Source organism: Dama dama, chromosome 29 (assembly GCF_033118175.1).
Source record: "Dama dama isolate Ldn47 chromosome 29, ASM3311817v1, whole genome shotgun sequence".
In the NCBI taxonomy this organism is placed as follows: domain Eukaryota; kingdom Metazoa; phylum Chordata; class Mammalia; order Artiodactyla; family Cervidae; genus Dama; species Dama dama.
In genome coordinates this window covers 26,035,781-26,057,677 of record NC_083709.1, presented here as the reverse complement: position 1 = coordinate 26,057,677, position 21,897 = coordinate 26,035,781, and the positions used below count along the sequence as shown (strand labels likewise).

The window sequence follows — 21,897 nt, the reverse complement described above, 5'->3', positions numbered from 1 at the left end:
CTGCTTGCAATGCAGGAGACCCTGGTTCAATTCCTGGGTTGGGAAGATCCACAGGAGAAGGGATAGGCTACCCACTCCAGTATTCTTGGGCTTCCCTTGTGGCTAAGCTGCTAAAGAATCTGCCCGCAATGTGGGACACCTGGGTTTGATCCCTGGGTTGGGAAGAGCCCCTGGAGAAAGGAAAGGCTACCCACTCCAGTGTTCTGGCCTGGACAATTCCATGGACTACAGTCGTTGGGGTTGCAAAGTGTTAGACTCAGCTGAGCGACTTTCACTTCACTTTACTTCATAAACATTCACTGCATGATCATCAGTTTTCTGTAGGGTAAATATGTAGTAGTGGAATTGCTGGCTGATGTAGTAAATGTATACCGAACTTTATAAAAAATGATTAAGCCATTTTCCACAGTGACCGAACCATCCATTTTACATACCACAAGCAGTGATTGTTACAGTTGCTACACATTCTAGCTAGCACTTGATATTATCAGAATTTGTTTGTTCATTTGGGGGCTTATTTTTTTTAGCTTTTCTAATAGGTATGTAGTGGTATCTCACATTGTTTTGTTTAGCATTCCCCTAGTAGATAATGATATTGACCATCTTTCTCAGTACTTATTTGCCATCCACATATCTTCTATGGTGAAGTGTCTCAGATCTTTTGCTCGTTAAAAATATTGAATTGTTTTGAGAGCAATTGTTTTGCTGTTAGGTTTTGAGAGTTTTAAAATATATTTTGGATGTAAGTTGTTTGTCATATATGTGATTTGCAGATATTTTCTCCCAGTCTGTAGTTTGTATTTTGATATTAACAGTGTCTTTCACAAATCAAAGTTTGAAATGTTGATTAAGTCCAATTTATCCATTTTTTTCTTCATAGATCACACTTTTGGTGTCCTAGCTAACAGCTCGCCTCCTAGCCCCAACATCATGAAGATTTTTCTTTAATATTCCAAAAGTTTTATATCTTTCCACTTTCATTTAATTTTTGTATAAGGTAGGAGGTTTTAGTTTAGGGCTTTGTTGCATATGGATGTCCAATTGTTCCAACACTGTCACTGAAAAAACTAAACCTTCTTCACTGAATTGTTAAGAGGTGGATTTTTGATATGAACTGATGTAATATGAGTATAATTTAACTGTTAAAAGAGTGAGTTTTAAAATCAGTCTGCCTAAATTTGAATCTCTGTTCTACCATTGATTACCTGTGTGACAATGACCAAGTATTTAACTTCTTTTTGTCTTAGTCTCCTTTTCTGTAAAATAAAGATAATCATAGTACATATTCCATAAGATTCTATGAGGATTAAGTTATTACATATTATTGGTGTTCTTTGGTCACTGAGTCATATGCTACTCTTTGTGATCCCATGGACTTTAGCCCACCAGGATCCTCTGTCTTGCCAGGCAAGAACACTGGAGTTGCCATTTCCTTTTCCAGTATTACACGTTACACACATGGAATAAGTGACATATAAGAAGTGATGAATTAGGGTTAGCTTTCCTGTAACTTTATAGATGTTGTAAGCACGTCCCTCCCATAAGTGCATTTCCAAGGAAATGTAAAATATTGTGACCATGTGGCTATTTGTGTATTTTCCTCTCTGAATTGCTACTAATTTATTGACTTTTCCACTTGGTCTTTCACCCTCCAGTAGATTAGTCTGAACTTTACCTCATGGTGGTCTCAGGATCCCATAGAGAGGCAGAAAGCAGCAAGCCTAGGGGAAAAGCAGATTGAAAGCCTCTGTTTGTGTCTGTCACATTTGCTAATGTTTCATTGACCAAGCCTAGTCTCATGGCCAAGCCTAGAGTCAAAGGGGAGAGAAGTTAGACTTCATTTCTCAATGGGAAGAAATAGAAATTATTATGACCATTATTTTTCAGTCTACTGTAGTTGGCTGATCATTTTATAAAAGTTTTCAACATTTTCTTTATTGAAATCTCTTAGTGTTTTCCTATATGGATTTGCATATAGTAGTGACTTTGGATGACCAGACTGTAAGCTTCTTAAAGGCAGAAACCATATTTTGTTCTTTTCTTCACTCACTGAAAGCCCAGCCCATAATACTTATTAAGTAAATGCTTATTAAATAAATTTACTCACCAAAAGCCAGTCCAACTTATTCATTTATTTATCCATTTAGTCCTTCATCAGTGCTTATTGAATAGCTTGTTTATATCAGGGTACTGTGCTAATTGTTAGAGATACAATGGTGGACAATAGACAAAATAGATTTTTTCATGGTGCTTAGAGTGAAGCATCATGACTGGTAATGCAACTTAGATATGGGTTCAAATTCTATCTTCCTACTTCACTGTCGCTGGGCATGTTACAGAACATCTCAGTTTTTTTTTGTTTTTTTTTTTAACCTACAGAATGGAATGTAAATGCCTTCCTTCATGAATTCAAGTGCACAAAGTTTGTAAGGCACCTGGCACAGATTCTGTTACATGGTCTGTAATAAACAAAGTTTGATTTCTTCCCAACATGTTATGAAGCCTGCTGAGAATGCTAGCCCTCTTTCTTTGCCAGTCTCTTCTTAGAAATGGTCATGATTCTGAACTTCTTCCATTATAGACTCATTTCTTTGCTTTGCTCTTCTGATAGTTCTCAGTGGGTCATCACTTTAAGCTGTTCTTGATTATTCTCTTTATTGTGCAAGCAAATCAACCCAAATTGCCTTCTTTATTGGAACATGGAGAACAGGACACTTAGGAGTTAAAGAGTTTGTTGAATTCTGTCTTGGACAATAGAAATAGTTGGTTGTGGAAGTGGGTTTGCACATTTATGCACATCTTTTGGCAGCAGAAGGGAAGAAGGGAACTCGGCAGGTGATTGAAGCAGAGGAAGAGCCCAGAAAGAGAAGGTGTCCTGGCTCCAAAGATGGATTCCTCTCACTCCAGATAAATTTTCTGGCAGTGGATAAATATGATTCAATTACAGAGCATCCCTCCCTCAGGGTGAAATAATAGAAAAGAGTATAAAGCAGCACTGTAAGTTTTGGGGGAAGTTGTGTGGTGGGCAAACCTTACTTCTGGTAATTCCCACTCTGTCTGTCCTGTACCCTACCCAGCATTTTCTCTTCTTGGTGTCTTTCCTCCCCTGGCCTAGTTTCTACTAAGTTTCACAATTCTTCACGTACCATCCTGTCAAATTCGTAAATATTCCAAATTCCCTCACATTAAGGATTTGTCCTTTTACCCCACTACCGTAGGGTGACAGAAGGGGCCCTGAAGAGAAATTCACACTTGAGGGCTGGCTTTGCCATTAGCCTTTGAATGACTACCAATCTGTCTCTTTTCCAAGGGTCTCAGTTTACCCTTTATAACACGCGAGGCCTGCACCAGGCAATCTCTAAAGTCTTTTCCAGTTTAAACAATCCTAGGTTTGATGGTGCCATGCCTCCTCCAGCCCCACCTTTCAAATGGAATTTGCATGTAAGTGAGTGTTTTGTGAAGTTTCACTGTGCGGCCGCTCTATTCCCTGTATAAAATAAACACTTGCTTGCAAATTGACTGGTGCAAATTCTAATGTTCTAACCAGAACTTATGATATTTATCCTGAATTGAAAATTCCTGGTGTTCACAGGTGGGGAGAGATGCCATTTCCTCCAGCAGGCAGACGAGGACCCTCTCTGTCTCTGGGAGGCCGGGGTGGGAAACCGGCATACCCTTTGGCAAAACTCCTGAGTGAGAACAGTTTGTTGTTAGACACAGCCTAGTCACATCAAGGATGTCCTTGTCTACTCCCAACTGTGCAATTAAAAAGCTAGCAACTTCCTTTGGTTATGTCCAGCCTTGTGCATTTTGGTATCTTCTCATTAATTGCCCAGTATCTTCTTGGAAGGAAGCATGAGGATGAAGTTATTGCTCAGACTTACTACATACATGAAAGGATACTGGAAACAAAGAAAAAAGATTAATGTATTGGAAACATGCCTGGGAACTGGATTTCTTCAGGAGACACAAAAAGTCAGAGAAGATGTTAAAAATACTTTAACATTGAGTTGCCACATAGAAATGGTGCCAGAAGTTCTTGGAATTCAGGATAAAGAAATTAATGTCTTCTTTAGGGCTTCCCTGGTGGCTCAGATGGTGCAGAATTTGCCTGCAATGCCGGAGACTTGGGTTTGATGCTTGGGTCAGGAAGATACCCTGGAGAAGGGAATGGCAACCCACTACAGTATTCTTGCCTGAAGAATCCCATGGACAGAGAAGTTTGGCAGGCTACAATCCACGGGGTCGCAAAGAGTTGGACATGACTGAGCCACTAACACTTTCATTTTCACTTAGGATAGATTTAAGAAAGAATATTCTAGTGGTGAGTCCTATTAAACATGTATCCATTCTTCAGAATCCTGCTCAGAAGTCTCCCTTTGGGGGAAAACTTTCTGACTGGTTTCTTGTATTCTTTTTTGCTTTGTCCTGGTAATTCCAACTCTCCATCAGGCCAGATGTCACTTCTTCAGAGAGCCTTAGCTGATTTATAAACTATTCCTCCACACCAGCCAAGTTTGACTAAGTTCACTATTATGCTGTCCCATAGTATAATAATATAATTCTCTCTCATGGTACCTGTCATGGTTCCAGTGTTACATTTATTTATGTGATTGGTTTGCCATGTCTGTCTTCCACATTTGTCTATTTACATATGAGTTAAGATCAGATCTGTTTTAGTAATTACTGTGTCTCTAGGGTCAAGTGCATTACCTTAGCACATGGGAAGTACTCAATAAATTAGTAATTGGATGAATAGATATATAAATAACTTAGAGTATTTTTTTATAGCTGAAGAAAAGTATCCTTTTCTGGACACCCTAAAAAATACCTAAACTAAAATCCAAACAATTCCACCAACTAATCCTGGATAGTTTTGAGGTTCTCTTTGCTTCTTTGGTTCATTGCCAGGGCCTTGAACTTTGGGCCAAGACCTTTTCATTCATTGCCAATTACCTGATTTCAAAAATACTTTGGCTAAGTTAGTGCTCCTTGCCATTTTAAATATTTAGACTTTTAATATATCTGCTGCTTGGAAGGAGTTACAAAGGTGAGGCAACCAAGGAGACTCTGGAAAAAATTGAAGCATAGTGAATACCACACTTCCAAGAAATCATATAGACAGTTGTTCTGAAGACATGGTATCCTATTCCAAACACATGTTAGTGAGACTCCATCCAACACCACCATTCTGAGGTAAAAAGAAGCACAAGGGAATAGCCTCACTATGCAATAATAATGTTCTTTTGCTCTTAGCTGGCAAGTGCTTCAAATACACGGGAACTGCATTAATCAAAAGTTGACTCTGCTGTGATGAACTTGTATGTGGGCACAGCAGACTAATTGGAGTCTGCACCTTGTGAGGCAGGGAAATGTATTTTCATTGATATTCATGCTCATTCTCTTCATCTGTAATGTGATGACCTTTGAGGTTTTATACGTTTTATTTAAGAAAGTTCTTTTTTTCCCAAATGAAAACTTATATGGAGCTCAAATGTAAAACAGACAGAAGTTGAGCTGATCAATGAACGTATACATGTGTGGGAGTGCCTGGAATGCACTCTCTTGATTTCCCCTCCACCCCTCTCAGAAAGTTCTGGAATGCCTTCCTTAGAAAATGAGAAATAACAACTCCTTGAAATACAGTTTGAAAAGCATGACTTTGTCGCTCATTTCTAGTTCAGTATAGTTCTTTGATATGGGTGTAGATTTAAGTCCACAACCCTATTTATGAATGTTTTTAAAGAAAGATATTTTCCACATCTTGGATAGTGGGTCCTTACTCAAAATGTGACCCTAAATTAGAAATCAGTCTCAGAAAAGAACCAAGGTCATTCTGAAGCAAACGGGCAGCTTTGTTCTTTGCAACCTCTGCAAACCAGGAGCACTGCAGAAGCTACAGCTGGGTGACTAGTAAGCAAGATGGACATCAGCCCTTGCAGTCCAGCCACAAGTTTCAGATGATTGGCTGTCATCCAAGCTTCTCATTAGGGGCTTTTCTAGGGAGGACCTTAGCAGAATCAGAAGTCCTTATAGGTTTCATTTTGTGGGTTTCCTAAGAAAGACTTATGAAAACCAATTATGTTTTGACTGCCTAGATCCGTTTTATTTTTGTTCCCTGTCAGCCACACCTGGTCCATTTTCTAAGTTCTTTCTTAGGGGATTTCTCTTATTTTTACTTGTCCTTAAGTGATTCTATTTTATTTTTGCAAAAGCAGTACTGAATACAAGGAAATCTATACCCAGAAACAAAATTTAAGCAGCAGTTTGTGTTTACCACAGTGAGATTTAGTGAGAAAATTTTACTGCAGAAGGTTAGAGGTGTTCAGTACAGCACACAGAACATATAATGAGCAGAACAACATTCTAGGATACTGCTGGGCTTCAGCTGTGATGAACAATATTTGTTAACTCAGCAGACACCCAGTTATAGCAGCAAGTATTTCCTTACAAACATGACACACTTTTATGCAAATATTGAAAAGTATTTGCGAAATCTTTGCTGAGGGAAAACAGTATCAATTCCCAAAACATGTAAGATGTATGAAATTCCATACACACCTTACATATAGCAGACTCTTAGCCTTGATTTTTTTTGTCTTTATTTATTTTTATTTTGGCTGTGCCAGATCTCAGTTGTAGCATGAGGGATCTTCAATTTTTGTTGTTTCAGAACGAGAATGAGGAATCTTTTTTTTTGCAGCTTGTGGGATCTAGTTCCCTGACCAGGGATCAAACTTGGGCCCCCTGCATTGGGAGCACAGAGTCTTAGCCACTGGACCCCCAGGGAAGTCTCTTAGCCTTGATATTAGTAGAGTGAGTTGAAGTAATTAATGAATGTGATCAGATGACTTCAGGCTGTGATTGTGGTGGAACCAGCCAAAGCCAGTCTCCAAGCGGACTTGGAGAGGATAGTTTAGTAGAAGAAAAGGTGTTGGTGTGGGGACGAACATCCATGTGAGCCCAGGGGGGCTCTGTCTCTGGGCAGTTGTTCTCAGGAAAGTGCCAGTGGTAGTAGATTCTTGATGGCACCAGTCATGCAGTGGCAGTTACACCTTTCACGGGGCCAGTGGCAGAACCCTTTCAAGAGGCCACAGGCTACGACTGTCCTTGTGACAGTGGGGCCTCTGCATCTCTCTTCTCTTTGAAAAGTGAAGTTTGGCCACTCTGTTCCTCCCTTTACTTAAATTTTATTTTAATCAATTTTTTTTCAGCACTATAGAATGACATCACATTTCCTCTCACCAGTCCACAGTCGAGAGAGAAAGAAAATGCATTATTTGGATGTAATCCAAAAAGGTTTGGCTGTGTGTACGCATAAATGATGAGAGACATATATATTTCTCTGGTTCTTGATTCCCTTCCAGATGCACCATTTTTAGGGAAGAGAAAAAACATTTACATTTTTACATTTATTTTTTTGCAAGTAAGTAATATTTAAATGGTTCAAAAGTCAGTTTACATTAAGTGTACAGTGCATCATTGTCCCCCAGTGACCTCATTCTCCCCAATGGGTCACCCTTGTTCTTAGCTTCATGAATCACCTTCCCAAAATTCTCTGCTGCTAAGTCGCGTCAGTCGTGTCCAGCTCTGTGCGACCTCATAGACAGCAGCCCACCAGGCTCCCCTGTCCCTGGGATTCTCCAGGCAAGAATACTGGAGTGGGTTGCCATTTCCTTCTCCAATGCATGAAAGTGAAAAGTGAAAGTGAAGTCACTCAGTCATGTCTGACTCCTAGTGACCCCATGGACTGCTGCCTACCAGGCTCCTCTGTCCTTTGGATTTTCCAGGCAAGAGTGCTGGCGTGGGTTGCCATTCCCTTCTCCGCCCGAAATTCTCTAGATCTATACAAACAAGAAAAAATATAGGCTCTTATTTTAAGAAAGACAAACATGATTTTTAAAATTCATTCCAGCAATCTGGTAGGTACTTCTTCCCATATCTAAAGCTCATATACAAAATTCTTCTGCTATTTTATGGCAGTACAAAAGACAGAGAACTCATAGGTGGAAGAGTGCTTCCTGTAACTGACATGCTAAAGAAGGGTAGCAACCTATAGTCAAATCCAGACTCTCAGTGTATACAATTTCCCTTTCTTTCCCTGAAAGTAATGAGAGAGAGCCAGGAGGAGCAAAAGGAAAAAGAAACTAAACCCGTACCTAGAAACTATTTGCAGATGCAGTGTGGTTGCCTTTTCAAATCAGCTGCCTTTTCTATTATTTCCTAAAGTCATTAAATAAACCATGGCCAGTGCTGACCCAGTTTGGTGAGTTCAGAGCAGAGCCCTTGGTTTTGGCAAATCATTCAGCTGGCCCTAGAAATGGGCCAGGATTTCATTGGAGCTGAAAGAATTACTGTGGAGCTGAAAGAATTACTGTGTTCCCCCTGGGAACATATCTGGAACGAGTGAGTGTGGGAGAAGAGGTGGCACTTGCTGGGTGGCAGGGCTGTGTGTGCGTGTGGAAGGGCAGCTGTTCTCTGGTGTGATTTTGGAGGCTGTAATTCCCCTGCTAGGTTTCCTAGCTCATCCTCTCTTGTGACACTTTTCTTATCCTAACCTCTGTTCCCTCTCTTGAAATCTTAAACCAACGAGGCTAGAAGCAAGCTAGATTCTTGAGGGTCAGGCTTGGACAGTCCATTCTAGTCAAGTTTTCTGCCCTCAGTGTGTTGAGTTAACCTTACAAGAAAAAAATTACAGCACCAACTTCTACTTAGGTTAAGACTTGACTTTGAAATTCTTCCTAGTGAGTCAGATTAAAATGTATCTCCTAGTAGAATCACCCTTAAAACATCACTGCATATATCAAACATTGGCAAATGCCATTGAAAATTATATGAGGACTTCAGGGCAGGCACAGAGCTTGGCATGAGTAGGTCTTGTAGATGAATACCTACTCCAAATCCTCAGCAATGATTGACCACCTTTCTATGGAATTTTGTAAAAACATAACATCTGCTTCCCTACCCACATGAGCTCAGTAATTATCAAAACAGTCTTTTTTCTTTTTTTCAAAACAGTCTTTTAAATATGGGCAAGGAGTCAATTTAAACTCAGAAAAGCACTTTCATTTTTTTAAAACAATTATTGAAACATGGTTGATTTACAGCATTGTGTTAATTTTTGCTGTATAGCAAAATGATTCAGTTATACATCCATATGTTCTTTTTCATTTCTTTTCCATTATGGTTTATCATGAAGTATTGAATATAGTTCCCTGTGCTATGCTGTAGGACCTTGTTGTTTATCCATCCTATATATATTAGTTTGCATCTGCTAACCTCAGTGTCCCAGTTCATTCCTCCCCTACCCCTCTCCCCCTTGGCAAGCACAAGCCTATTCTCTATATCTGTGAGTCTGTTTCTATTTCAGAGATAGCTTCATTTGTGTTATATTATAGATTCCACATATAAGTGGTATTGTGTGGTATTTGTCTTTCTGGCTTACTTCACTTAGGATGATAATCTCTAGGTCCACTGTTGTTGCTATAAATGGCATTATTTCATTTTTATGGTTAATTAATAGTTCATGGCATGTGTGTGTGTATATATATATATGTATCACATCTTCTTTATCCATTCATCTGTCAATGGACATTTAGGTTATTTCCATATTTTGGCTATTATAAATAAAAGAAAACTTTCCTTTTTAAACTCATTTTTCTGAAAGTGAGAGCCAAATGAATTGGTGAGATTGAATAAGTCAGATCTGGTATAAAATTTGTCCATCTGTCCATTCATCCATTTATCCAACAGATGCTCATTAAGTCTTACCATCTAGGAAAAGAGAGATCAAGTAAAATAATCACAGATTTTGGTAATCTTTATGAAGGAAGCAAATAGAAGGCTGCACTGAGGATAGTGGGATGAGAGTGGGTAGATATTATAAATAAGATAGGTAAAGAAGACCTCCAAGAGATAGGCATTTAAGTTAAGACCCCAAAGGATGAGAAAAGTTAGCCTTGTGGAGAGTGAAAAAGAGCATTCCAGGCACAGGGGTCACCACGTCCAAAGGCTTTGGGGTATGAAAGCCCACAGTACAGCTAAGGGATTGAAAGACCAGTGAGAATTGGAATGCTAGCTCTGATTTAAAATAAGCTACTCAATCTTTTGCACCCTCATTTCTTTATATTTAAAAATGAGATAGTAGGCACATACCTCCTGGGGTTGTTTGGAGAATTTGATGACTATTAAATGAGGTAACACATAACCTACTTGAATAACTTTCCACCGACACAAAGATCTCTGGGACTCCACTAGACCCTGTCAGCTGATGTGTTTGACCTGTCTAGTCTCCTGATCATTTTTTTATAGACTTGAGAATCAGTCATCACTGGAGCCAGAAAACATCCTCCATCCCGGTTGTTTCCGCATTCACCAAGAGGAGAGACTAGGCAAGATTCCATTGGCTTATCTTAGAAACTTTGGAAATGAGAATAGAAAGGGAGAGGGAAAGAGGAAGAGGGAGAGCGAGAAAGTGAAATGAGAGGGTTTTCTTTTTGTGAATGTGCTTTATCACTATTTTGAAAGTCAGGTAGAATTTTGTTTTTACATTTGGGGAGATTTGAGGTTTGGGACTAGGTGTTCAGAAAACAGAATAAAAAGAAATGAAATAATCATCATTGAGCACCCCATATATTACAGACACGGTTCTTGGAAGGTTATGTGTTTTATTTCATTTAATCTCTACAAGAATCCTGCAAGACAGGTCTTTGTCATTGTTCTGTCACTCAGTCATGTCTGAATCTTTGTGACCCCATGGACTGCAGCATGCCAGGTTTCCCTGTCCTTCCATCTCTTGGAGCTGGCTCAAACTCATGTCCATCAAGTCAGTGATGCCATCCAACTATCTTGTCCTCTGCCATCCCCTTCTCCTGCTTTCAATCTTTCCCAGCATCAGGTCTTTTCTAATGAGTTGGCTCTTTACATCAGGTGGCCAAAGTATTGGGGTTTCAGCTATAACTTCCAATGAATGTTCAGGACTGATTTCCTTTAGGATGGACTGGTTGGATCTCCTTGCTGTCCAAGGGACTCTCAAGAGTCTTCTCCAACACCACAGTTCAAAAGCATCAATTCTTTGGCACTCAGCCTTCTTTATGGCCCAACTCTCACATCCATACATGACTACTGGAAAAACCATAGCTTTGACTATACAGACCTTTGTTGGCAAAGTGGTACCTCTGCTTTTTTTTTTTTTTTTCCCTGCTTCTAAATACATTGTCTATATTTGTCAAAGATGAGGCTCAGGGGGAAATGCAGAGTTCACTCCATTCCTCCCTCACCTTGTAGAATTTATTATGGAATCAGACAATACCTTGCTAATGATGAGAGTCTATAAAGTTAGCATATGGTGTATGTAGTTGACATATTTCTTTAGAATACTTTATTATTGGGATGTGTGCTAAGTCTCTTCAGTCGTGTTTGACTCTTTTCAACCCCATGGACCATAGCCCTCCAGGCTCCTCTGTCCACAGGATTCTCCAGGCAAGAAAACTAGAGTGGGTTGCCATGCCCTCCTCCAGTGGATCTTCCCAACTCAAGGATTTAACCCTTGTCTCTTATGTCTCCTGCATTGGAAAGCAGGTTCTTTACCACTAGCACCACCTGGGAAGCCCCAATTATTGGGATTGAACCACATTATCACTAATTGATTAATAATTATCATAAATAAGATAATAATAATTATAAATAGTGATAATTAATGATGGCTCATAATAAAAATAATAAAGCCATTATCATGAATTTGTCTCCACACTTGCTGAATACTTAACTATGTCTCAGGCACTGTAGTGGTAAAGATACCTTGTGCAAAGCTTGTTTGGGGAATGGAGAATGAGTGACAGTCCTTTACGGTGCAGTGGGGTAAGTGGTTAGCAGGGCCTAGGTGACAGTCTTGATGCCATGGTAAAGAGTTTCAGATTTTGTCCAATGGAAGATAAGCACATGATCAGAGTAGCATTTTAGAAAGACTTGTTCACACAGTTATTCTTAGACAAAGCTTTGTGAAACTACCTTATTCTGTGGGGCCATGTTGATAACCTTCCTTATACATTATGTTCCCTCCTTCCTTTTAGCAACAGTGGACGGTGCCATGGACCTGATCCTGATCAATTCCCTACCTCTTGTGTCTGATGCTGAGACATCCCTCACCTGCATTGCCTCTGGATGGCGCCCCCATGAGCCCATCACCATTGGAAGGGACTTTGAAGCGTTAATGAACCAGCACCAGGATCCACTGGAAGTGACTCAAGATGCGACCAGAGAATGGGCTAAAAAAGTTGTTTGGAAGAGAGAAAAGGCCAGTAAAATCAATGGTGCTTATTTCTGTGAAGGGCGAGTTCGAGGACAGGCAATAAGGATACGGACCATGAAGATGCGCCAACAAGGTAACATGCCTCTTAGTTGTGAGCAGATGAGGTCTACTGAGACACACGCCTGTCTCTTGTCTTGGCAGCTGCTCACTCAGGCTGGGCATGAGCTACCTGAGTGTGGAGTTTGAAGACCTTGTCTGCCTCTTTCCAAGAGTTGCTATCTCTAGCGCACAGAGCATTAGTGATGAGAGATCATTCAGTCCAGCTCCCTCATATATACCCCTTTCACTAGACATTGTGCCTAGTGCATGAAATGAAATGAAAATATATACCACATGTTCTACTGAGGACTCCATGGTCCTGATGGAGATCTGGACATGTTACATGTATATAATGTGATTCACAGCAATGAAGACAGCTGTCCACTGCCAACTCAATTTAATTAGTTACTTGGTGTATTAGTTATCTTTTGACACGGTAATTATGTGTAAAACACAACTGAAATCACAGAGGCATACTACAATCAATAGCCCAAGGTTGCGTGTCTAAGTCAGCTGGCTTGATGCGGTGGCTCTGCTGGTCTTGATTGGATGGGTTTCTCAAGTGTATGGGTGTTGGATGGCTGTCAGTTTATTAGTCTGGCGTTGCTTGGGCCTCCTTGGCTCTGTTCCAGCTGACTGTTAACCTGTTAGCAAACTCCTAGGTATATTCTCATGGAGATGCCAGGGGCACAAGACAGCAAGTGGAAACACACAGGGTTTCTTGAAACCTAGCCTCAGTGTATGCCCTCACTTCTGCCTCATTTTTATTGCTCAAAACAAGTCAAAGAACCAAGCTAAAGTCCAGATGGGAGGGCACTACACAATTGAACAGCCAAGATTTTGGATACAAGGAGGGGTGAAGAATTGGGACCTTTTTATAGGCTGCCATTCTTGTCAGATCGTGGTTTAATTTTAGCAGTCGAGACGGAGGATGTCGAGAGCCTTGTTATGGCTGATCCATGTTGATGTTTGGCAGAAACCAACCACAATGCTGTAGAGCAATTATCCTTCAATTAAAAGTAAATGAATTTAATTATATAAAAAAAGAAGAGTATTGCTCCCTGCTATGCCTCACAAGGCAGTGATGTGATGGCAGTGGGTCACCCAAAGAAAAATAGAAGTGGGTACAAGTTGTATCTTTGGGCCAGTCCACCAAACTCATGGTAGTTGGAGGAGATGTCATTGTGAACATTGTTTAATGACTGCTCTGCCCTAAAGCAGCAAGATTTTAAGATCAAAGTGATAAAACCATTATTCATCAAAAATGAGGAAAACGGCTTTCTTAGCAAAACCCTGATATTCACCTTTAAGTGACACCAGGCGAGTGGGAAAAATGCACAACAGAAATTCCCAGGAATGCAGCTCTCCAGTGAGGGAAGAGAGGTTGAACAAAGGGATGTGAGGTGTGCCAAAGCTATCATGGCTGAAGTTGACTCTGTTATTTTTCAAATGTGGCATCTGGGATTTGACTTGTATTAAGAGTTATGTCCTTCTGCGGATATGTCCACATTCTGAACAAAGATGATCTGAGATTTGTGCCCCAGTGGCCTCACAGGAATGAAATGAGAAATGCCTTTTCTGGGCTGTCTTGGAAATGTATAAATAGGAAACCATAGAGCGTATTAAACCAAAACATTGGGAGTCTAAAAACAATTATAATGATCCCTCCAAAGTGAGAGTCCTGGTCAGCACAGGTAAAGGATAGTTTAAATTCATTTAGTTAAATGAGGCTAAGGCAGGCATGGATAGTGACAAACAGTGGAAAGAAGGTGGTTTTTTAGACTTACATTCACCTGAGTTTAATTATTTTTCTACTATTTACCAGTTGTATGACCTTATTCAACCTCTGTTGGTCTCATTTTTAATCATCTGTGAAATGGGTATATCTTCAAAAGTGTCTTAGGTTTTAAATAAGAATAAGATGGTACATGCAAGAAGCCAGCTCCCATGAGTGTAAGATTTGATTTACACAGTAGCTATGTTCCTGAAAGCCCGTGTAAAGTGAGATATTGCAGAACAATTTACATAATAATAACAATAGCCATTTGTAAATGGTGGGAAAGGGATTTGATGCCAAGTAGTCTGGCTTCAGAGCCTGTATTGTGCTACCCTTTCCACTCTCACTTAAGGTTAACAACCCTCCCCCATTCTTGAGCACTTGTTTTGTAAAGTACAACAACTCTAATGGAAACCCCAGAAAGCAACCTAGAGCACAGAGACGTGGGGGTGAAGGTCAGTCAGACATGGGTTTGAGCCCAGCTCTGTAACCGCTGGTCTAACCCAGCGCAAGTTACTTAACTGAAATCGTAGTTTGCTCATTTGAAAAATAAACGGTGATAGAGACTTTACCACATACGTTTGAGGATCAAATAAAAGCACCAGCATTATCTGGCTCACACTAGTTAGTTAAGTTGCTCAGTTGTGTCCGACTCTTTGCAACCCCGTGGACTGTAGCCCACCAGGCTCCTCCGTCCATGGGGTTCTCCAGGCAAGAATACTGGAGTGGGTTGCCATTTCCTTCTCCAGGGGATCTTCCCAACCCAGTGATCGAACCCAGGTCTCCCTCACTGCAGGCAGACGCTTTAACCTCTGAGCCACCAGGCTCACACTAGATGTTCAATAATTATCATTATTTAGTGCCTTGGAATGAGCAGTAATTTAGTGGAACTGTCACTTTTCCCATTCAGTTATGGAAAATTTTAATATCAGCTGTCGACATAATTGTGGAGGTTTAGACAAAATAGAAAAATAGGTAGTACGTTCTCTCCTGTATTTGAATAGCATCATATCAGGCTGTTGAACTGATTTTCTTTGATTGACCATGCAGTGGCTAAAATATGGTGCAAAGAAAGTGATATCTTTTATGGTGAGTCAAGAAAACCTCCAACACTATGTCTTCATGACACTATTAATTCCCTACTAAAACTTCTTGGGAACTCAGGAGCGCCTGTCTAGGGACACAGCAGGATAGAATAAACACCACTATATTCCTGCTTGCTGCTGACTTGTGTATCTGGGGAGGAAGTGGAAAATCCATTTGAGATGTGGCAAAACACAGCTTAAACTGGCTCGCGTAGTCCAAATGGCCGAATGGCCGAAGGATTTTTTTGTTTGTTTTATCAATGGTATCATCCGAAAAAGTCAAAAGCAGTTTGTTCAAACCTCCTTGAAAATTGCGTTTGGGGGTAGGGAAGTATAAATGAAGTTTGAAACATTTTCACATCCAAATATCTGTTTCAGAGTATTCTATCAGAGGACAGCTATGTTATTTTTCTTCCTATTTTCATTTGAGAAATAGCTTTAAGAACATGCAGTTTTCCAAACATGATTTATGAAGTTGACAGATTTGCCATTTGTATCTGAATAACTCAAATGAGCATGTTAAAAATACAAAGTAAATAGAAAAATTAGAAATCAGATTCATTCATGTATGCTCTCCACAAGTATTCCTAAGCCTCTATTTCTGCCACACATGGGAGGTACATTGATGTTAACATTTCTTAAATACTTATTATGTGCCTGACATCTCCCTAGCAACTTTTTATACACATTGCTGTGTAATTGAATCATTAGCAAATGCATATCTGATGAGGACCATTATGATTTCCTATTAATAGATAAACATTATAACTATTGTAACTTAGAAGCATTTACATACCTGGTTCCCCACGTTGGGCCTGGGAAGGTGTACTGCGGCCAGATCCCAGAGCCAAGGCCCTAACCATCACCCTGTGCTGCCCTCCAAAACCGCCATGAGCCTGCCCTCCTGGAATGCCCAGTCCAGTAGGAGAGAGACACTTTGCGTGGGGCTATAATTGGGAAGGGCAGAGCATACGGGAGGATAGTACTAGGGCAGTTAACCTGGACTCCTGGATGTGAGAGTTGGACTATAAAGAAGGCTGAGCACTGAAGAATTGATGCTTTTGAACTGTGGTGTTAAAGAAGACTCTTGAGAGTCCCTTGGACTGCAAGGAGATCCAACCAGTCCATCCTAAAGCAGATCAGTCCTGGGTGTTCATTGGAAGGACTGATGTTGAAGCTGAAACTCCAATACTTTGGCCACCTGATGCAAAGAGCTGACTCATTGGAAAAGACCCTGATGCTGGGAAAGATTGAAGGCAGGAGGAGAAGGGGATGACAGAGGATGAGATGGTTGAATGGCATCACCAACTCAATGGACATGGGTTTGGGTAAACTCCGGGAGCTGGTGATGGACAGGGAGCCCTGGCGTGCTGCGGTTTATGGTGTCGTAAAGAGCCGGACACAACTGAGTGACTGAACTGAACTGAACCTGGATTCCAGGATTCTGAGAGGCCCCTGGAAAAAGTGATGTCTCAACGGAGACTGATGAATAAGTAGGACTTGGTGAGACACAGGGAAAGGGAAGAGAAGGGAGAAAGTGGATATGAGTGATCACGTAGTCTGTTTGTAGCACTGAGCACAGTTCAGAATGGCTGGAAGTGAGAAGTAAGGACGTGGGCCTAGGGGAGGATGATTCTGGAGTGCTGATGTCTGGAACAAGGGTGGAGGTCTTAAGTGTGTGTCTCAACTTTCACACTCACTCATGGTCAGGAGGCCTTCAAGAAGGGACTTAGTCACCCTTAACTCCACAACCCACATGATAGACATGGATATCTTGTCTTCATAGGGCTGTTAGGTAATTACTCAAAGTAATAATGGACATAAAATGAAACATGTTTCCCATAGATGAAAAATAATTGAGCTAAATTTCAGTTGTCTCCTTCAATTTAATGATAAATAAACACTTAAGAGTAATAATGTCATTTTACTATCTTGTAGTTTCTTCTCTACTTCTTAAGGAATAAGTGAATTATATTCTTAGGTAAGGTCTGTGAGTTAATTAACCAATCCAAATTGTCTCAAGCAAGTCATCTTCTAACCTAGGCCTCAGTAATCTCATTTTAAAAATAAAATGTTGGACACTTCCTTGGAGTTCAGTGGTTAAGACTCCACATTGCTAATGTAGGGGGCACAGGTTCGATTCCTGGTCAGGGAACTAAGATCCCACATGCCATGCAGTGTGATCAAAAGATAAAGAAGAATTAAATACTTCTTTTAAAAAAAAAAAAGTTTCTAGGAGAGGCCTCTGGAACCGAACTACCTGCTTCAAATCCTGGCTGTCCCGTGAACTTGCTGTGTGATCTTGAAGAGCATTCCTGACCTCTCTCTCTACCTTGATTTCCTTGTTTGTAAAATTAGGATAATTGTAGTACCTATCTCCTGGAGATATTATGAAAATTAAATATGTGCAAGGTTCTTAGAACAATGCCTGGTTCATAGGAGCTTATTGTTTTCATGATCTGGTCAAGTCACACGATTATCTGACTATGTGTAAAGTTTGAGCCAGATTCTGGTGTCATCAGGAAGCCCAAGTTGCAAAGTTGACTTGTGGATGCCCCTCGTTAGTCCTCAGCAAACAGCAGTGAGCCTAGAGCCATGAAGGCAGGATGGGTGGCAGAACGCAGCCATGTGACTGTGTTCAGATCCTCACAAATCAGGGAGCTTAAAAGGCACAAAGTCTGAAATAATAAAGAACCACAGAATGGGCAGAAAGAACAACCATGCTGGAGTTGAGCCGAAGGGGGAATCTCGGTTCCCTTTCAGAATACAATGCTGAGTGAGAAGTCCCACGGTCAGCTAAACAATCTTCACACAAAGGAGCAGAAAATATAAACAAACCACAGAGAAAGGAACAACGGCATGAACTGGTCACGAAAAATTCTCACAGGAGCCGAAGGGCATGTCTCAGAGAGTAAGAGCCACTTGGGTTAGATTGCGAAATGGAGCCTCTAGTCAGGCGACAGGGAGCCCTGGAAAGTGGCCCCTGGGGTCCCCGTCTGCCTTCCCTACCACTCCCGGCCACACTGCACACGTCAGCACAGCAGCGTGGCCTCTGTTTATATCTGAGAAGGATCCTGACCTCTTCTAAGCACCCAGGGCTTTGGCACTCATCCTTTAATGTTCATGTTTGTTGTTGTTTAGTCGCTGTTTAGTGGCTTAGTCATGTCTGACTCTTTTGCAACCCCATGAACTGTAGCCCGCCAGGCTCCTCTGTTCATGGAATTTTCCAGACTAGAATACCAGAGTGGGTAGCCATTTCCTCCTCCAGGGGATCTTCCTAACCCAGGGATTGAACCCACATCTGCTGCATTGGCAGGCAGACTCTACCACTACGCCATCTTGGAAGCCCTTTAATGTTCCTAACAACTGTTTAAGGTAAATACTTTTACTTCCAAATTACAGATGAGGAAGCTGAGGTGTTCAGAGGTGAAGTAAGTGGGTCAAAGAGGTTCAGAAATTGGCAGAGGGTGACCTTAAGCCCAGGACTGTCTAATTCCAGTGCTCACAATGCTCTTTGATTTACACCATTCTCCCTCTGGGTCCACATTCATCACCTTCTGCCCCTCAGCATCTCTGTGGGAGTCTTGCAGAGTGCCATGCCTGGGTTGGCAGGTACTAAGGAAAGCAAGCAGACGTACCTAAAGCCCAGGTGCTTTTGAGCATGGTTCAGAGGCATCATGTGCCTTCACAGGGTAGCTCTCTAAGCTAACGTGAAAATCCCCTGACTCTTGCCAAGTCCTGGACCTCATCCTCTGATTCAAGTTTCAGTTGTTCCTAGAGAAGCTATGTAACCTCATTTTCTCATTTGGTTTTTTCTCTCTCTTTTAATAGCTTCCTTTCTACCAGCTACTTTAACTATGACTGTGGACAGGGGAGATAATGTGAGCATATCTTTCAAAAAGGTATTGATTAAAGAAGAAGACGCAGTGATTTACAAAAATGGTGAGTCCATGTGTTTTGTTTCATTCCCGCACTGTTGTGTAAGACATCAGACAGCCAAGCAATATTGGGTCATTATCTCATTCCAGTCTGGCGGGCAGATGTTTGAAGTCAAGCTGCTAGGTGAAAGTGTTAGTTGCTCAGTCCTGTCCAACTCTTTGTGAACCCATGGACTATAGCCCACCAGGCTCCTCTGTCCGTGGAATTCTGTAGGCAAGAATACTGGAGTGAGTAGCTATTCCCTTCTCCAGGGGATCTTCCTGACCCAGGGATCGAACCCTGCTCTTCTGCACTGAAGGCAGATTCTTTATTGTCTGAGCCACCAGGAAAGCCCAACCAAATTCTATGATAGAAGCTATCTTAGGTAATACGTTTGGTTACTTAAGTAAATTAAAATGGAGGTTTACATACATATATGAATGCACCTACAGTGTGTTGGGTTAGTCAAAAAGTTCATCTTTTCCGTAAGATGTTATGGGAATATACAACATGAACTATGAATGTTCAACAAAATTGCATCACGATGTAATACATGGGGTCTCAAATTCTGCCATGTGATATGTGACTGTTTGCAAGGCTAAGGGAAAGGCCAGGGTGAACCTGGAATGCCAGTTGGCGGTGATTCTGGGGGTCTAACTGTGCAATGCAAATCTCTCCGTGTCCAGCTACAGTTTGGCACCGTCTGGTGGCAATTGTCTCATGCAGCTGAGATATTGATGGGGACTAGTCTGAGTTCTGTGGATGGGTGAGACTTACAGATGGGAGCAGTAATTCTAGGTGTCGCTTAAGTGATTAGTTGGCAAGGTTACCTGACATTTTCCCCAGGTTTGTCTGCTTGCCTCTCCCTGCAGAAGATAAGAAAGTTAGGCTACCCTCATCTTCATGTTCAGTGGTGGCCCTCGTAGACTAACCTATCCGCTCCAACACCATCCTTTTCTCGAGTTTTGGGAGAGCATTCAATAGCAACCTTTTCATTCTTCTCCCACATCTAATATGCTTGAGCACATTTTCTATATCAGGTCAGGGAAAGCTGATCAAGTGGTGGGGCCAGACAAGGGAACAGGAGTGTTTGAGGGTGACCCATGGTTCTCCACTCTTCTCCCTTACAGGTTCCTTCATCCACTCGGTGCCCCGGCACGAAGTCCCTGACATTTTGGAAGTGCATCTGCCTCACGTTCAGCCCCAGGATGCTGGCGTGTACTCGGCCAGGTACATAGGAGGAAACCTCTTCACCTCAGCCTTCACCAGGCTCATAGTCCGGAGTAAGTGACGGTGTAGCTGTTACAATTTTGAGTTGTGAGTAACCAAAACTGACTCTGGATACTTAAGCAAAAGCTGGGATTACTTGGAAGTATACTGAAGACTCTTAAAAACTGATTTAAAGGCTGACAAGCAAGTTCCAGAAAATATCTTCCAGGGAAGATCTGCAGCTCAGCACTGCAGTGTGGGAGGGTGGACTTCCTCTCTAGGATGCTACCATTACCCTAACTCAGCTTCAGTGATGTTTCACTTACTTCTAAATGTTGCACTCTCAGGATAAAGAGTCAGATTGGTCTGACATTTGTCAGGTGTCTACTTGCCTAGACCAAGGAGTGATAGATGGGGGTGGAGCCACATTTTACAGCGAGGACACTCGGACCTCACCCTTGAATAGCAGCAGTTTCCTCAGACAAAATGGGAATCACTGTGAGCTGGACAATCCCCCCAAAAGGTGTCTGCTACTGGGAGATGAGTTAGGCTTTCTGGGTTAGTCTAATATCTAGTTATACACTAAGTCCCCCATAAAATCACACAGTTTTGAGATCATTTAACTCCCAAATGTGTTTTCAGGTTTGAAAAATGCAAGTATTAGAACTAGTGAAAGTGTTTCCCCCTATTATAGCTATCAAGGTGGAGAGTAACTATCACCAGTCATTTATACCAAAAATTGATCTATAGAAAGCAAGAGATTTGCCCTGAATTTTCCCACTTGTGTTAGGTACTCATGATATTAAATGTTCAGGCCTTCGGGTCTCAGTGTTCTGACAGGGATGCTCTGTCATTCCTCTAGTGATTAGCACCCCTGATTCATGAAGACTACTTGTTTTGCTTTGCATTATATTAATGCATTCATTTATTCAGCAAATCTGTGTGGATTATAAGTCTCTGCCAGGCATTATGTTGGTGTTGAGAATACTAAGATAATAAGATGAATGACTGTCCCTCAGGTAATTCTCAAGGAGAGCAGGTACATACATAAATAGATAAACAGGTATTGCAATATGACAATAGGCCTATGAAAAGTGTGGTTCATCTAGTCTGGGCAAGTAAAATCCCCTTTCATTCATCTCCTTTCTTTGAGAATCTGAACGCAAGGACCCAATTTGCATTCACTTCATTAAGATGGTCTCTCCACCTTGATACTGAAACTCCAACTAAAAATCTTTAATTTATCTACTTAAATTATTGTAATATATAGTGGAACTATATATAACTTTGTTCTGTATTTTCCAAGTCTCATGTAAATGTGTTACCATACTTTCATAACTTAAAAAAAATTTTTTAAAATAAAAAGATGGTCTCTCCAGTGTGATATAGCACCACGTTGCATGCTCAGAGTCAGGGATAACTTGGCAAATTTCCTAACAATATCAGAAACATCAGATGTTGATACATGGTAAAAGGTTTAAAGCTTTTCTTTTTTGTTAAACATCAGAGCAAATAAGGCTTAGCATAGTTTAGAATTTAAAATTCTCCTGAACTTTTAA

The 21,897-nt window shown here is 41.0% G+C and overlaps 1 protein-coding gene across 3 annotated transcripts in view; it reads left to right on the top strand.

Annotated features, from left to right (window-relative positions):
* TEK (TEK receptor tyrosine kinase) overlaps positions 1 to 21,897 on the top strand; it is a 104,886-nt gene that overhangs the window by 35,432 nt on the left and 47,557 nt on the right. For all 3 annotated transcript variants that reach the window (XM_061132263.1, XM_061132264.1, XM_061132265.1), the window contains exons 2-4: positions 12,072 to 12,383; positions 19,043 to 19,153; positions 20,260 to 20,412. In XM_061132263.1, the coding sequence (XP_060988246.1) occupies positions 12,072 to 12,383; positions 19,043 to 19,153; positions 20,260 to 20,412 (576 nt within the window). The remainder of the gene's footprint in view (positions 1 to 12,071; positions 12,384 to 19,042; positions 19,154 to 20,259; positions 20,413 to 21,897) is intronic.